The 17,664-nt window shown below is 46.4% G+C and overlaps 2 protein-coding genes across 2 annotated transcripts in view; one reads left to right on the top strand and one right to left on the bottom strand.

The window, feature by feature from the left end:
• T265_05842 (hypothetical protein) overlaps positions 1 to 5,143 on the bottom strand; it is a gene marked incomplete at both ends in the record, with an annotated part of 16,455 nt that extends 11,312 nt beyond the window's left edge. Inside the window, one exon of the mRNA XM_009170963.1 lies at positions 5,128 to 5,143. Within this exon, the coding sequence (XP_009169227.1) occupies positions 5,128 to 5,143 (16 nt within the window). The remainder of the gene's footprint in view (positions 1 to 5,127) is intronic.
• Positions 1 to 17,664, top strand: part of T265_05843 (hypothetical protein) — a gene marked incomplete at both ends in the record, with an annotated part of 30,584 nt that overhangs the window by 11,534 nt on the left and 1,386 nt on the right. Inside the window, 5 exons of the mRNA XM_009170964.1 lie at positions 1,188 to 1,460; positions 5,277 to 7,280; positions 9,505 to 9,634; positions 10,564 to 10,620; positions 12,610 to 12,690. Of these exons, the coding sequence (XP_009169228.1) occupies positions 1,188 to 1,460; positions 5,277 to 7,280; positions 9,505 to 9,634; positions 10,564 to 10,620; positions 12,610 to 12,690 (2,545 nt within the window). The remainder of the gene's footprint in view (positions 1 to 1,187; positions 1,461 to 5,276; positions 7,281 to 9,504; positions 9,635 to 10,563; positions 10,621 to 12,609; positions 12,691 to 17,664) is intronic.

Here is a 17,664-nt window from a genome sequence, read left to right as displayed (position 1 = left end):
TTGCACCAGTGCAGAGCGCAGAGTGTTTCCCCTCTGGAAAGCTACTCTTATGTTAGCCGTGTTTAGAATTCCCCGAATTACCTCCGATGTGCCTGGTTTATATGGAATAACAGCTGTCCCGATCCATTCCCTGTTGGGTTTCGCTACCGGTACCAACACCCTTCGCAATTGACGCCTAATCAAGCTGGCGGGATATCCACTACTCCGAAGTTTGTCCTTTACCTCAAATTGGACCGCTGTCCGATCAGCTTCTGTGCACAGGGCCCTTACACGCCTAACCATTGATAAGGCATGGCAGGCAAACCCCGACTTCGGATGGGCGGACGAGTAGTTTAAAACTGCCTCAGTGTCGGTTGGCTTCTCGTACACCGTGGTCTTTTTCCGCCGCTTCTGTGCACAGGGCCCTTACACGCCTAACCATTGATAAGGCAATACTGGCAAACCCCGACTTCGGATGGGCGGACGAGTAGTTTAAAACTGCCTCAGTGTCGGTTGGCTTCTCGTACACCGTGGTCTTTAGTTTTCCGCCGACCTTATGTGTCATGCAGTCTAAAAAGCCCAGTTTACCCGAGGGGCTTCTTTAGAAGTAGCCAAGCGACTGCTGTTAGCGGACACCACCCTTTCAGAACCGTTTATTTAGTGTGTAGCAGATTGTGCGAGAGCGAACTCTATTTAGGTTTCTTGGTAGGTTGATTTTGGAAGGCTGAGGTCAAGGCGCGAGTTACTGATCCAGTAGTTCGAGTAATTTTGTCGAAACATGTTCACCCTGGACACATTCAATCTCGAGTGCGTCCAGCGGCTGTACACCAAATATCTTCAGCAGCTGAAAAGCTTCGCATTTAGACAGATTTAGCTAGTAATTGATACATGCTGATTGTGTTCCATGTCACACGAATAATATGATGTTGGACATCGTGCCACGGTGCACTATTCCTGCTTCCGGTTTTCGTTAATGCCGTTTACCGCATTGTCAACCTAGTGTAGTACGACTTCACATTCGGGCTCCAGTGTTTTGTTTGCTGGCTGCGATTGTGATCTGTTTCTGTCGGTTTTTTGCCTGGTACTGTTTATCCAGGTATATTTGGCTTCACTCTTCTACCAAGAGCAAAATATTGGTTTCATGAGTATACTAGAGATATCTTAAACATCACTGCATATCGTTTCAACAGGGTAAATACGAATGACAGGAACTTGTGTTCCTTGTCGTCCATGGGCTTCAGAGCATTTTTTCCACTTGTGGAATGGCATGCATTGTTATGACCCCTTCCATATCTCTTATGCTTACTTCACAGGGTCAGCCAACCTTCAGTGCCTATATCACCTTCTGTCGATCCGAAGATGCTATGCGGTCCATCAAAGAGCTAGATCAAGGTATGCTTCATGGGAGACCACTTCGGGTTTCGCTTGGGACTACGAAGTATTGCAGCCAGTTTCTCCGGGGGACCAAATGCACCAAGCACGTAAGTCTTTGTGGTTTGTGACGTCATTCCTCATGCTTTTCCGTTCGTGCTAATAAAAAACAAGAACTATGTCGGACCAGCTCCTCGTCCTAGTGCAAAACTACCCAAAGATGCAAAGGAGTTGACTTCCTTTAGAGTCGGCCGAAACCGCCACAACCTTCCTTTCAGTGGCACCTGCTTTAGTTGGCCTTGCCAAATTATTTTCACATTCCACACAGTCACAGTTGGAGTAAATTTGTCCCACGTCACTGGCTGCACACTTACTGTATGATGAAAGAATGGGCGTAATATAAAAAATGTAGTGTTATTGTAGTAGAACAGGTCGTACAATCATATCACTAGCTGCTTTAGACTAGTTGGCGTTCACGTAGTCCTTAGAATCCGCCGGCCACTGGGTCATGTGGCCGATCCCGCCCACGCCATCTCTTATGAACACCAATAAGGACGAAGAACATCATGTGGTGAAGTTTCGAGGGGGTGTTTTACAAAATTTTCCACCACGAAGACCTTACCGTGGCTGACGATTTGAGCACCGCCGCCCCCCCCCCCCTGAGCGATACTGAGAGGATTCCGTTCTACACAGTCCTTCATACCAGATTGGTCAACGGTTAAATGTTTGATCAACCCAATCACCTGGTCCTCTGGTTTGGGGGTTGGAACATTTGCGGCGACTTGTTCTATAAAAATGGCAATGCACTCCCATTTCCCCCCGGATACCACTACTTTGCGGATAGATTTTTGAGCCCAAGACTGAGCCCAAGGGTTCTGACCTCTTCTTGTCTGGGGCTAGGTATCCTAGTGTTACTCGAGCCAGCGCGCAAACATAGAATGGTACTATAATGTTTTACAATGGACGCAGACGTTTTCACAGACAAGCGCCGAGTGACAACATCCTATCAACATTCACTCTCTAGATCTACGGTTGTTAATATCATCCGTAGTCACTGTGGAGAGGCATTGCTTTGCCAAATCACTAATTTCGCTATCGGCTGGTCACTTGAACGGGCTTTGGAAAGATACTCGGGCCCCCTTGCGAGGCAACAAATCCAGGTAACCTATTAGTAACGCACTGATGGCACCATTTTGTTATGGTTAATGATAATAAAAATAACGGTCGCTCAGCACCCTTTCCGTGCAGCCGGAAGAAGGCACGAGGGTTAAAATACTGCCCGGTTGCCAAAGCCTAGACAAGAGCAGTCGAGATACCGGGGTTGGATTTGAACATTGGTAAGTTCGCGCCTTAACGACCGAGCTATCTCGAGTCTGCGTGATGAGGGGGGGGGGAACTCCAACTACTCAGTAACCTAACTCACTACACAACACCCGTAGTATCGCAAGCCAACATTTCGGAGACCAAGTCTGACCCCACCCACATGGACCTGTCTGCTCGGCCTCTCAACATGAGAGCTGGAATAATCCAGCGGCTTTCTGGTTTACGATGCCTCGATTGCACCATTTTAACCGGTGGACAAGGTAAAGAAGGCATCCAACGGCGCAGAGACAATGCGGGTGTTCATATAGCTGAAGAATTTCTTGTGGAAAAGGATTGAGATTAGTTTAAGCCAGCCGGTGTTCGAAAGCAAGTTTTTTCCTACTACTCATGTATCGACAGTGGAAATCCATAATTTAGGGGTATCTAACGATGAGATATTGGAATCGTTGTCATGACTTACTACGTCTCTCTCAGCAACTACATCTACGTTGGTTTGCGCATCTCTTACGCAAGAACGGCACTGCAATTATCAAACAAACCTGGGACCATACACTTCGCAAAGAATGGCGTTGTCTCCGAGGTGAAATGAAAAACTTGGATCAGTATCGCCAAGAGCGATTCAGAGCAACCCCATCTGTATGTGTTCCACGGAACTTTTCACTGTAACCTGCATTGGAACACGATTTATGGAGTCCTGGCAGCCGATCGTTGTTCTTGGGTCAGCTTATTCCCAAGACATCTTCTCTAGTGTTGGCAATAATTCGGAAGTAAAATAAACGAAGTTAACACAATCCTAGTCTTTTGTTGAATGTCCTAGTGCTTAGTGTTTCGTAGTAATTACAGCACCGTCAGCAAGCTGTACTGTCCCAAACAATGTGCATCCCCAAAAGTAACCTTTGTTAACAACCACACCGATTATGCTTGTCCGGGAGGTCCTGGGCGGTGTCTGTTAGGGCGGCGTGAGCGTTGCAATCAGTGTCAGGAAGGTATAATTCTGATAATAACCTTGAAGTGCCCAAAACTGGGGATAGCCAGCTCCGCTAAAATCGATCATACGTTCGAACAACCAATCAGCGACAACCGATGCTGTTTCATTACTCTGCTGTCTTTTTGGGTGGGTGTTTTTCCTCATTAGGCTGCTGTAGTCGAGGTTTGCAGACAGTCGCAGCACCCAGCGTGGCCACTGAATTCACTTTTACCCAGTATATCATCCCTTTGGGTTTCCGAATTAGGGGCGTGTTCAAGTCAAACAGAAGAAACAGGATTGCTGCCGTAGCTGTCAGTGTACCGATTGGTGGTTATCCAGTGATCATAACGGATTAATTAGTAGAATGAAATTGGTGGCAGCTGGTTGGTGAAATAAGAGGCAACTCGGGGAGTAGACAGTCATATTCTGGTGTACGGATAACCGCAAACCCCTACTACAACCACTCTCGCCAAGAACCACATTTTGGTATGGTTTTCGTGAATTCCAATTCCGTTTCAGCTCTTCAGCTCAAATTGTGGACCGGGGTGCAGTGGTCCATTCTTCTACAGCTTCATTCACTGGGGTTAAGGAGAATAGGGGAATGAAAGCCATGTGTTTTAGAGGCGATAACCCAATAAGTTCTTTGATGACAAATGGATGCAGTTGTTCAGTATGGGGGAAAATAAGGGCTACGCAGTGAAAGCGATAGCTTCGATGCAAGACCGCCGTTGGCTGCATGGCAGCAGCAGTGGTTAGACAAGGAAGTGGGCATACTCAAGAGAGTGCAGTTTTCCGTGTCCAATTCAGACTGGCGCAAACAGTGGCGCTCAAACTTTGACCTATGGGAGGTCACAAAGTCCGACTCGCCTCCTAAAATGGGGACCACGTGACGTCATCCTGTGTGTATGAAAATACACAAATGTTACTTTCCAGCTTTCACTTCTTCGATTGAGTTACTGCCTTAGTACCATGTACAGCTCAGGAATATTGGACAGATATTGCCCTTTATTACTGGGCGGCAGCCACTAAAAACAAAGGATTACTCCACGTATAGTTGGGAATGCCTCTCAAAAAATGTGGCCTTTTAGAGATTCAGTGGTGCCCGTCACCACGCATCGCTCACTGATCCTTTGTCCAGTTTATCTTGGGTAACCTGACAGTATCCAAGCCCTCATGCTTCCTTTGGGTGACATGGCAACTAGGCACCCAAAGGGTATTACGGCTGAGTTATCTTTTTTAAGATATTTTTTATCTTCAACCTAGAAGCAAAAATTCAGTTTTTGTGTGTGGTTTCATATGTCCTCAGCGAACATCTCTCAACTGAAGTGCTTGTTGTTTGTGTGTTTGTGCCCTTTGGGTGGGGTGGCTCCTTACTCGCTGGCGCATTGTATTGGACTCAGATGGGACTGAATGGTGGTAACCATCCCACTATTAGCAAGATGCTCCAAATCCAACCAGCAAACGTGGCAGCAATGTCCAATTCTTACCTTTAGTGGGCGCCATGTTGTGGGATCGCCCTTTTTTGGTATGAAAATACCTATTTGAATGAAATCCGAATAGTGAAATGTAGACAAAAACCCTTGTTCTTCCTCTCTCTATCGTGTTCACTTTTATGTATCTTATCACCCATTTTCAGGAATGCATGTATCTTCACGAGCTTGGAGATCCTGCGGCCAGTTTTACCAAAGAAGAGATGCAGGCTGGCAAGCATACTGAATATATGAACAAGCTGTTGAAAGAGTATACCGTTTCTGCCCAACAACAGTCAATCTCTTCCGTGCCCAGTCAGCTTGCCGGCCCAGCCATAGATTCTGCAGAAACAAGCACAGTCATCACCACCTACTCCAATTGTTCGGATAACGTCGATTCCACAACAACTACACGAGAATCCACCTATCCTTCCAGTTGTCGTACACGCTCCGGTGGCACAGCAGACCGTCCAGCTGGATCCCCTCCGCCATCGAAAGCGGTTGGACATAATGGACTCCACTGCAAACTAGTGAATGGTCCGGATACTTCTTCAGTTTTGCCGTTGAGTGATGGTCGGCGTCTAAGGCAATGTCGGACTGATCGTCCTTACTCAGAATTTTCCCCTGATGGAAACGTCGTGTGGAATAGGCACACTTCTACTTCAGACTATCCTTCGGACGACGGAAAGCAGCTTCCCCACTCATCCACTCATTCGTACACCAATGGTTTGACTAGTTCTGATAGGGACAAGTTCTCAACGAGGGGTCAACATAAGTCGTCCGGGGATGGTCGTCGTGCTCCCACCTATTATCATCGCAATGAACATAGACAAGCTGTGCCTAACCGCAAGCAACATCCAACCGAGCACTTGCACAATACCAATAAGAATTCGAATTGCGCGACGACGAATTCTCCTATCGGGGATTGGAATCGTTCACAGCCAGCTGTCATTGATTCTACTGGAGGACGATTGGTAAACTTTGGCGACGACGCTGTAGATATTGACTTCGATCCCTTCCGCGAATCTCAACAAGGGCTGGCCGAACTCCTTGCAGCGGAAGTCAATCGGTTAGTAGTGACGGATGAAGCAGGTTCACATGGAACCTTTAATGTGAATGGCCACTTACCTGTTCAAGGACGTAGTGCGTCTGCGTCCACCAATCCGCTCAGGCCCTTTGCACCCAACGAAAGTGGTGTAGCACCGGATTTTGCCGCCTCCACTCAGCTGAAGCAGTCTGTCGCTCCTTGGTTCACTAATTTTGCCCCTCCGGATATGCAAGGACTTCAGACAATGGGCTATAAGCACCCAACAACTCTCTCTTCAACGGTGTTTAACTCATGTGTTTTCCCGCCCCCTGGATTTGAGGGCAGTGCTCCTGGGGGAGTGCACCAGTCGGGGGATCCCTCATCGCCCATGTTTTCTACGTCAACATCTAATCTGCTCGATTTTGGGGTTGGTGAATCACCCCGTTCTCCTGTAGTCTCCTTCAATATGGGTTATGATAACACTAACCTGGCATGTGCAAATGGACCACTTACGGAAGACTCTCCTACTTTCTCTTATTCAGCTACTTTGCCTAATTCAACCAATCGATTGGATACGGCTCACTTTGATCTAGATGTCAACTCCAAAACCCTCAATGGGCCAGATAACAGCAATACAACTCCCCTACCAAATGGTCCTAGTGCAATGTTCCGTCCTTACTCCAATTCTACGGATAGCAATCCCCTGTTTCGATCAGACTTGATGCGGCTCGACCCACAACAATTCTTATCTCATTTGCTTGCCACCACTTTCCATGCAGCATCGGGTATACTCAACAATACGCGGCTGCCACCGGGTACTGAGAAATCCTCGGTGACGACGTCCAAGACCACCCCCTCATTTGACCTCACTGCGTTTGTCAATTACTTATGTCGACTGTCTCCCCTATTCTCCTCCTCAATGAATCCCCAGTTGTCCCCGGACTTGGCAAATGGGAGCGCAACTAACCGGCTGCCGTCGTCCGCTAACTTCCCAGAGGGACTTCTGGATTCTTCCGCTGTACTATCAGCAGCTGCTTCAATTCTGTTCCCAGCAGCTGCGGCTGTACAACTGCAGTCCAAGTCAAATGAGTTCTTATCTAGTGGACCACCACCACTCAGACAAAATGACGCCACCGGATTGTCTGTGAGTTTGTTTTCTCCACTCCAGTATGATCAATTTCGATTTTTCTACATAGTTTTATTTCTATTCTACTGCCATACTTTCATCGGTCTCCCCACTTTCAAGCTGGATAAAACAGTAACGGCTAATGAAGGCCGAGTGGTATCCTGTAAGATATGTCGTCTATTAGTTCGAAACCTTGGTTCGCTAATGTTTCGTCATCATCAATCGGTATGAATCATTAACTGACCCCGCGAAAATGAGATTTAGCACGAAAAGAAATTTCGATCTTGAAAATAAAGATACGGACTAGCTTTTTTTCAGTGGAAGCATATTCCTTAGTTAGGTTTAGATTCATTTTGTCGCTGATTGCTTTTCGTTCATTATCTTGTAAACCAGTTACGGACAGTATTGTCCCTTCTCTACCAAACACTGCAACTCCCCTTTCATGGCTCAGTTGATCGTTATCTAGTGAAAAAGGCAAAACGCGTGTTCCTAACCGATGTTTTCTCGATTGTTCCTAATGTCATTTCATCCCATCTTGCTTTCTAAGGATGGCTTAACCCTACAACTGCTCTATTTCGAATACTCGCCATAAGCGGTTGTTCCTTTGAAGAGACCTTTCCTTAGAACAGATCAGTGTGTCCATTAATTCGTCTTTCACTGGCAAACCTCACCCCTGAAGCAGCCACTTTGGTCGGTTTCTTGAGATGTTGCTTTAGAGGAAGCTGTTTTCGTTTGGAGTGAAGACCGTCGTCACTATTGGTTGAATCCGAACCGGCTTCGTGTAGATACTTTTGATGGAATACGAGCAGGGACTGAGTCTCAGTCCGAGAAACTTTCGTGAAATCGGTTTTGTCAGTGCACTGCCACTTTGGCACTCGCCATACAGCCAAAATGGAGTAGAAAGTTCCCTCCTACCGTAAAGACGAAATGACTAGCGATTCAATTGTCCCCCATTTGCTACCTTGACACCCATTTGTGCCTCTGTCTCTGCCTCTGCCTCTTGAAAACTGTGTGTAAATTCTATGCTGGTAATCCCATCACTCGTCACAACATTGCCACAGTTTTTGATTACGTGTAGCATTCCTGAGAAAAGAGTTCTAGGTGGGCCATCGAGTAGGGCGCGAACCCATGGATCGGAAGGTCCGTTTCTCGAAAGCGCACCGTAACAATAGCTTCCGCACAAGCACCCAAACTAGTGATTTCCTTACTGCTTTTATGCCAAGCCACACATTGTCCACGTCGCGATTTGACATGCCACCGCTTTTTATGGTTCGGCTGAAGAACCTGTTTCACAGCCAGACTCATTTTCTAGCTTGTTACCAACTCGTCCCTCCTTATACCATCACTCTTGCTCGATAACCTTTGTCATTCAAACTATTTCCACTTTATAAAAGCATGTTTCACTTCACAGTATTCCTATTTTTTTTCAACTTCACGTATCTCACCAGTCCTATTGGGTCTTCGAACAACAAACACAATCATTCACAGGTAATTGTAATTCAATGGACTGGCAAACTTAGGACGGACTGCACAGCAACGGTTGAATTGTTGTGAGTGTCGACCTGTAATTGATGGATGACGTCAGAGAGGTTGGGACCGGTTGCATTTGACTGAATGGCCACGTCAACACTCTCACAAGTACAAATCTAATGCACAAGCCGAAACCCTCATAGATCAGTGTAGCCTTGAGGCTTTTCTGTACACCAAAAGCTGACAGTCTCATCCTTGCCTAAGGTATCAGTGAGGCCGAAGACACGATTTTACGGTTTCACGGGCCATGGAAAAGCGCAACGTCAATGGCTCCAACCGAGAGATCGCTCCGCTAGAGGCCGTCATTGGTCGGGTTCCGCAAAATAGTATTTTTGCTAAAAATGCCTCAATTATTATGGTGGATTTGATTTTGGTTATCAATAGGCTGAGTGGGAGGCTTCGTCAAAGGTTGACCTCGAAAACCTAAGAATCACACCGTAGCATTGCTGAACTATGTCTTCGCAACCATGATATCGTTTTTCCCGAATATACGGGAGCTGTATCAAGTAGTAGTGACTACGCATCGTTTGTTGAATGATGATACTTTGCGGCCGATGGTATTCTATGGGAAATTTGTCGTCCTGTTCTTGAAATATAATATTTCTCTGTTGTCAGCCTACTGCATGCATGCTTGTTTTTATCACTTGGGCGCCCTCCAGTTTCTTTATTCTTTTATACTGATGGTCAGTCTTCCGTCCACTACCGTTTACAGAATCACGGGTTTCCTCCCGGACTGTCTAAGCAGGCTCCTTTCCTTCAACCCAACGCATCCTCGGAGAAGGGAGCACTCTCCTTACCGTATGCTAGTGGCTTGAGGGCGTCCTCCGAACTCTCGATTTCAGGTGCGCTTGATTCCCAGAATTTGTGTTTTCACTTCATACAGTTCAATCAAAATCATTTATCCTCATCTCTAAGCGGTGTGCATGCGTGTTGGTGTGAATCGTAAGAGGCTCTATAGTCATAACTATCGAATGATTTTAGGGTCACTTGATGCGCGTAACAGGATAGTCATCCTTCAACTAACTGGAAAAATCGAGATGGAAGGCATTTAATTTGTTCCCGGTGGTTCTTTTTCAACCTCCATAGACTATTACCAGTTGCGTGTCTTTTGTACACGATCCTTGATATGAACGAGTTTTTTTTTCTAAAACAGTCTACTTCCACATTGTAGCCTTTGATGAGCTAAAAATGTGTCTTTAAATATTTTACCACCATGCCTATGACCTATGGAGACAAGAGTCCCGAATTGTTCGTGAGTGTCGAAACCTGCGCAAGTCGTCCACTTGATAGTCCGGTTGTTTTGGCTCTTTCTGTCATCCATCATTATCATCGACAGCATGACATCATGTTCAACACTCGAAACCTGCGCAAGTCGTCCACTTGATAGTCCGGTTGTTTTAGCTCTTTCTGGCATCCATCATTATCATCGACAGCATGACATCAGTGTTCAACACTGATGCTTCACTGCCGTACTTCTGGCATCCAGATGTATTGGAACATGGTAGAGAGTAGATCAATGTAGCTCCGACTGCACGCCACTTTATGTGTGCATTGATTTGACCACTTCTTCCTTGCTTGTTTTTTTCCTGAACCACGAATTCCGCCGCACACGTTACTGTTCTCCTTCTAACTGTATGGACGTTCCAACTGCAGGTTTGTGTTCGCTAGCCACTGAGAAACCTTTTCACCGGTCTGCTTTTCATAAATGTTTTAATGCCTTTTTCGAATAGTGTCACGTTCTTGACTGGTTGTGCCTTTGTCCTTTCTACAGATTCTCTGACTTGGCAGCTTGACGACCCTGCTATTGTCTCCAGTCAGCTCAATCCCTGTACGTCTACTGCCTTTCGCATAGCTGACCATCACACAATATACAAGTTTTTGACTAGTTGAGACAAATGTTAGCTCACGCTCAGAATGATTGACTCCTCAAAAGCTTCCTTCCTCCTTCAAAAGCGTGAGGACCATTCACACCATTCTTAATTACCAAGGACGCTTGGCAATGGTTAGTGTGATGGCTGTTACGTTTTCAATGACCGGCTGTCGTCCCAGTGGTGGGGTTAAGCTTTGATGTGTATTTTCATGCAGGTGGCCAATCGAGAGAAGTAGTTCCTGTACAGTTCGGTTCTGTTAATGGGCCGTAAGGCGCACACCTCGGCTTAGTGGTTCTACCTGTCAGCATTTGGAAAGCCACCCAGTGAAAACGATAGCTCATAGAGCCTCACTGTACATACCACTGGCGATAAAGCGTCCGCTTTCGGTTGCCTGTAAATCAAAATAGTGATGTAACAAAGGTGATAGCTCCAACACCATTACACGGTGAACCATGTTCGTGGATCGAGTCCGTTTAGAATCACACAGCCTCTAAAATTCATCTTAACGGAATCCAGAAAGGAGCAGTTGGCTGGTTACACCCTCGTTAGACCGTTTCCATTCAGAACACTGCGGAGCAAATAAGCATTCCTGGAGTTGACATCCCGATATTAGACCGTTTCCATTCAGAACACTGCGGAGTAAATCAGCATTCCTGGAGTTGACATCCCTAATGCATACCTAGTGTGACCAATAAAACCTTTGAAGGGTAACGCTTTTGCCCCCATGCATTTCTCAAAATTGGACTCCATGTTGGTGATTCGGTGTTCCCATCGGCCCCTGCAGTGATTCAGGGAGCATTGAAGTTCAAGCACTTAGGGTATTCTCTCGTTGTGGCTTGTGTGACGGAATCGAGTGCACAGCGGCGTTGCTTGTTCTGCACTCCGATGCGTCACATTCCGATGATGTCACATTGGCAGCAGCAGTATTGAAGTTCGGTTTGTTCAACGCTTCTCAAACAAGCGCGGTAGATAGTCTTCATGATAGAAATGCTTTGCTCATGTTTTCCGATTAGTCATACTTCTGGACCATATCCCACTTGTTTTGCACAACATCGTGATGAGGCTAACCTTGTTACTGTTGGTTCTGCCTTACTCGTTCCGTGACGCACTGAAAAATGGTGTCAGCCCTGTTGAAAATTTCGGGTTATCAACAGGTATGATATTCGGCTAATTTCACGTAGCAATTCTCGTTGAGACCTTAAACGGATAGCTGACCGACTTGATCCTTCATTTTATTAAGGAACTCTTGTAACAAGAGGCTGGTAGATTGCTCCAGAACGAAGCATTTACGGGTGATATGACGGCTGGGCGAGATGGCCCAGTGGTTAGAGCGCAAATTTACTGACCGGAAAACTGACGCTATCGTCTGCTTATCGTCTAGTGTTTCTTCTAGTTACTGCCTGTTTCGACTGCGCAAGTAATCAGTAAAATGGGCAGGAGTTGTGATTATCTTTTATTATGTGGTTTAATATATAAATATTCAACTCTAGCACCCTTTCGGTGCCTAGCTGCCATGCTACCTGAAGGAAGCACGAGGGCTGTGATACTGCCAGGTTACCCAAGCCTAGACAGGGGAAGTCGAGAGGCAGAGGTCGGGTTTGGAACACGGACCTTCCGGTCAGTAAATTCGTTCTCTAACCACTTGGTTTAGACAGATAAATCTCACCTTATCATCTACGGGACGTAATAATCAAGTACACCGGCCGTTTTTCACCGCTTATCTGTACTCCACTCGACGCTTATCCGTATTGTCCAGTTGCTCAGTTGTTTGTTCATCAGTTGACCTCATCTTGCAGGTCTCAATACCCATCCAGGTGAACACTATGCTTTCCTTACACAACCGACGGTTTTCAAACCGCTTTTCAATATTCAACACCCTAAGTTGTAGATATCGCACCCTCCTCAATTCCAGTTATTCTTACTTATCTATTTTTGTCATTATTTAGCTGCATCAGCCAGTCAGAACCAAACAGATGCCAACTGGAAGCCTGTCTTCGGTTCAGTCTCGCCAGTTGATCTCCTTCAGCGTAAGTTCCAGCGACGTTTTTCATTTGGATTCGAATGCGGGCTCTTATAATGTACTTTTAATGTTTTCAGTCTCCTTTCATTCTTCCTCCTATTTCGAGAATACGGTTATTTCGAATGGTCTGTTATTCGAAGATTAGCACCTACCATTCGGGAATGGTACTGTTTTATTGTCCCATGTGGCAGACGGTCTTCTGGTATGCAGAGTATATGTCCTAACCAGCGTGGGTAATTCATCCCTTACGCGAGAGTTTCTTAAGACCATCTGGCGTACCTTAGTATTACTAATCTGACGTTTCCACCGGACTTGACCAATGCTTCGGAGACAGCGATGGTCAAGCACTGACATCTTTCTTACGTTCTCTGCGCGTTGGTCATTTAGGCGGTTTGAATCGCACCGCCGCAGTGTTAAGTCTGCCTTGACAGACAGGCTCACGTCGCGTCGATGCCATGGGCAAAAGCTGTCTTGGCCTCCCTGTGAAGTAATCTTATCTCCAGCCAGTCCACCGGGACGCGTACAACTGCCCAAGTAAATAGATTTATCTACCATTTCAGTTGACTCTCTTGCAAGCATGAGGTTCGGGTTCGACCCCACCCAGTCTTGCAGCTGTGAATCAAATGCGGCACAATTATTTGGGTTATCTAAAATGGTTTGTATTTGGGATGGATATGAACCAAGGAGAGCAAAATTGTCCGCACATTCAATGCCAGAGCGAACGCTCCGGGAGCATTTCAACTCCGAAGGTTTCAGAGGCATGCAGAGAAATTTCGAGCAAGCACATTTGAAGGGGAAGGGTGCGAGAGGACAGCCTTGTCCTACGGCACTGACTTTTTGGACTCAGGGAAAGTTTGTCGTGTACTCTTACGCGCCCAATGTTCAAGCGCTTGATTATCCGGTATTTGGGGGATCTGCGTGCGCAATGGCGTTCGCTAGCTGCTGGTATGGCCTTTCTGGTAGCAATAAGAGATCTGCTAATCTCGTCGATACCCAGTGTTCATTTAGTCGAGCCGGATGGCCTGAAAAAGCAGTTCTGGAAACTGTGAGCATAGCTTTTTAACTCGCTAGAGATTGAAAGATGGGTTGACCGCACTGCATTGTTGGATGGGTGGGGAGTGTGGGGGAAGGCCTGCAAGGGCAAATGATACTTTCCGGGTGTCCGGCCTAAGAAGGGGGTTTGGTTGAGTTACCCCGCCTTGTTCCTTTGACTCGAAATTCTAACCCACAAGACGGTGGATGTAGAATTTTGTTCGGGGACACTGCCCCTAGCCTCTGATTCAAAAGTTTGAACCGCTAGACAACGGTTCTTGAGGTTTTTTGGAGGGCCCTCCCTGAAGTCAACGACTCAACAGTCTGACTCGCTCGGCTGTAGGGGATTGACCTTACCCGAGGACCGAGAGAGTAAGGCATTACTGCATCACTCCTAATGCGGCCGCGTACAACAGGTGCCTTTTTAGCAGCAACAGACTCTTCGATTTTAAAAGTATTTCGACCGTGTTGAATAATGCACCGGCGGTCACGGTCAACTGCCGGGCGATCGGAGTGTGCGGTTTTTGGTACCGATCTTTTCTAACTCGTCATTCCTCGGGGGAAGGCAGCGTCGCTGTTTCCATGAAAATGGACACGCTGGCCACTTTGGGGGTTGGAATCTGACAGAGGTAAGTGTTCTTGAGAATTGCATAGAGGTAGCTACGACTCCTCTCACTTTCCGATGCGTCTGCGTTGGCCGATTAGGAATTTCATTTTCAGTCATATGTTCTCTCTATTTCCCCCAGGCCAGTGAACCATTCGACTGTCAGGATTGGAACTGGGGTAGAGCGTCTGCTGTACTTTGCGTGTGCAAATCCCAGCATCTCCTTAGGGCATAATGGAACCTTGGGTAGATGTACTGCTTCAAGACCAATCCTGATTGGGGAAGCAGGTATACTGCACACAGTCGCTAATCGACGCTCAGACAATTGGTTGGCTGGTTATGGTGTTAAACGATGGGTTAAGATACGCAACTGTTCCGGGTTCTCACTAGTAATTGCTGATAACCACGAGTAAATATGTGTCAGATGATTGTGGTCATGTAATCGTTCGCAATAACCGTTTCTTCACGTACAGGTGAAGATTATGGCGCCCGTCACACATTCCCCGGTTGCGGTTGGTGATCGGACTCTGATCAGTACGAGAAACAGTAGCTAGTTTGCAGACGAGGAGAAACGGAGGCAGTTGGAAACATTACCTTGATCGGCATATGAGTGTATAGCATATGTAGTTATGTGTGCTGCATGGCTAGTGGCTGTGAATATGCTAAGTATACGCAGCTCATCCGTGGACGCCACTTGGGTTTTCGAATTTTTTTGTCTATACTACTGGACAAATCAGGTAGTGTATATTAAAAATTATTTTGAGGGCCGTGTTTGTCGTCAATATCCAAACAACCATGGTGTGATTTCGCAGCGTATATATGTCGGTCCCGAACATGTGATATTTTATGCTAATGTTTGCCGGTTTACGTGATACTTTTTTTCGTTTGTACACGTGTGAATCTACATATCGAAGGACTGCCACTTGGCTGCATGCGTTAAACACTCCTGTAGTATTTCCCACTTTGCTGGAAACATTGGATCCTACGGCCAACCGATTTCCAACGAGAATTGAAACAGACGTGAACAACAGGGATTAGAAAGGTCATCACCATCGTGAGTAGGTGACTTTTCCATTGCATGCCGTGGGTGAACTTGAAACACAGAGGGTAGTGTACCTATGGAACGAATGGAGTACGATAATTACTCTCACATGTCCTGTAACCTGTGGGGAGGAAGATCTCATTTACGGCATTCGGCGTATATTTTATAACGACGCATACATTAGGTCAGTAGCTGAATTTGGATTAAAAGTGCTCAGAAGCAGCGCATGACGTTGTGGCGTTCTGGCTTTCTCTAGTGATAGATGAACGTACATCATAATCCCGTACCAATGCGTTCAAATGAAGTTTCTTTGCTTTGTACCTTAGTGTGACCTACAAAACTGCTCGGGTTTTGTAGTAAGGCATCTAAGACGGTCAGTGCATCCCCCGTTCGAACGCTGACCTATGATGAGACAGCGTTATGGGCCAACGTAGATTAGTCAACTACCGGTAGGATCGGTGTGGGTGGTATATCACGTTGGATGAACACTAAGTGTGTGTATGTGAGAGAGAGAGAGAGAGAGAGGGAGCAACATGTGTTACACGTTGGTCTAAGCAGTCGCCATATTTTCCACCACTGCTTGCTGCAGGCAATCGAAATCAGATGCCTGACAAGCAATTCACCCAGGAGATTTGATGACAGGTCTATGAAGCTTTATTTCTGATGCAATCGTCGTAAGAAATACGCACCTTTTTGCCTAATTTCCATACAACCATGAGAAGAGAGGTGGTGGCCCAATGTGAAAATCCTTAGATGAAACATTCAAGGGCAGGATAGCCACACACTTAGTTGACTTGACGGTCACCTGTCAGAGCGATCGGATGGGCATTCTTTGCTTAGATCCTGCAACATAAGGCCGGCCCAAACGGCAAACTCTAGAAAAGCATGTTTGTTACTGGGATTGATTACGCCCAATTTCCAGCCAGGTACAAGGATGATCATTAGCGCTGCTGTCAGGACTGCACTACAATCCAAAAATACTGAATTTGGATGTAGCTGATTTCATCTCACGTTGCTGTCGTGGCTTGCAACCCGTAAATCTCGTCAACATGGTTATGTAGGTGGTAGCCGGCGTTTGAGTTTGCACTTGTCTCTGGCCTGGTAAGCTCTGTTTGTTGCTCCAAGTATCCATAATTGTACCTTAATCACCAAATGCATCATTTTGTGGTGAACACGCTGCGACCCATCAACTCTTATTATGTAATGGAGACACTTGTGGTCAAGCGTTCGTAAATGTCTAAGATCTGTGGTTATAGAGGGGGTACAGTTTTGCACCTCTAGGCGTCCTGCATGCATCTCGCTTTATAATGAGATAATCGTTCAGGTGTAATACCCTTTCAGTGCCTAGCTACCGTGCCAGATGAAGTAGATACGAGGGCTGGGATACTACCAGGTTGCCCAAGCCTAGAGAGGGGTAGTGGAGAGGCAGAGGTCGGGTTCGAACCACGGACCTTCCGGTCAGTAAATTCGCGCTCTAACCACTTGGTTCAACTCGCCCCGCATCTCCCTTTCGTCCCAGGGAAATTCATTTCGGACGGCGTGTCAGACTGGAATGTATGGTCCGATTCTTGATACTTTTTCCTCCATCACCGCGACTTACACTCTGGCTTTACCGAAGAACCTCCGAAGGTTCGCATGCTCCTCATTTTGAAGTTTATGATAGGTTCCAGCGGAAACTTCATATTTGCGATTCCTCTAGATGCAACCTTTTTTTACCTCGATTTCTCTTGTGCTCCGCAAGATGGTTCGTATCCTTATTTCTTGGTTAGACCTGTTTTCACAATTTTAAAATTCTATCTTTTCAGAGATTTGGCGATCCGGCTCAAACGCACCACCCTTTGATGGACACGTTGCGTCCTATAGTCATTATGCAGCACAGACAAACAGCCCCAACAACGTCGCTACCAGTTCCAATCAGCGACAAACTATCAGAGATTCTTCTCTACATTCTGCGTCTCAGACAGACTAGGACATCCTAGTCCTGACACTCAGACTTTGCTGGCTGTTGGGCCCTCTCTAATCCTCCCTGTCCACCCCTTTTTCCCATGATGATGACAATAATGATGATGATGATGATAATCCGATTCCTCCACATTTACCAGTCTTTTTCATAGCCCCGTCTGATTGGGATAGCCCATCCAGCACTGGGTTCAGTGCCCCACACACACACCGCTCTCCCTCTCTGTCCTCTACTTTGACACTGATGCTACTTACTTTTCAGAATTGCTTTTCTATGCTCATAGTTATGATCTTTTTCTCTGCATTCTCTATCATGGGCTTCAGGTTGAATGTTCCGGATCAGA

Source organism: Opisthorchis viverrini, assembly GCF_000715545.1.
Source record: "Opisthorchis viverrini unplaced genomic scaffold opera_v5_117, whole genome shotgun sequence".
NCBI classification, from domain to species: domain Eukaryota; kingdom Metazoa; phylum Platyhelminthes; class Trematoda; order Opisthorchiida; family Opisthorchiidae; genus Opisthorchis; species Opisthorchis viverrini.
This window is presented reverse-complemented; position numbering and strand designations above follow the sequence as displayed.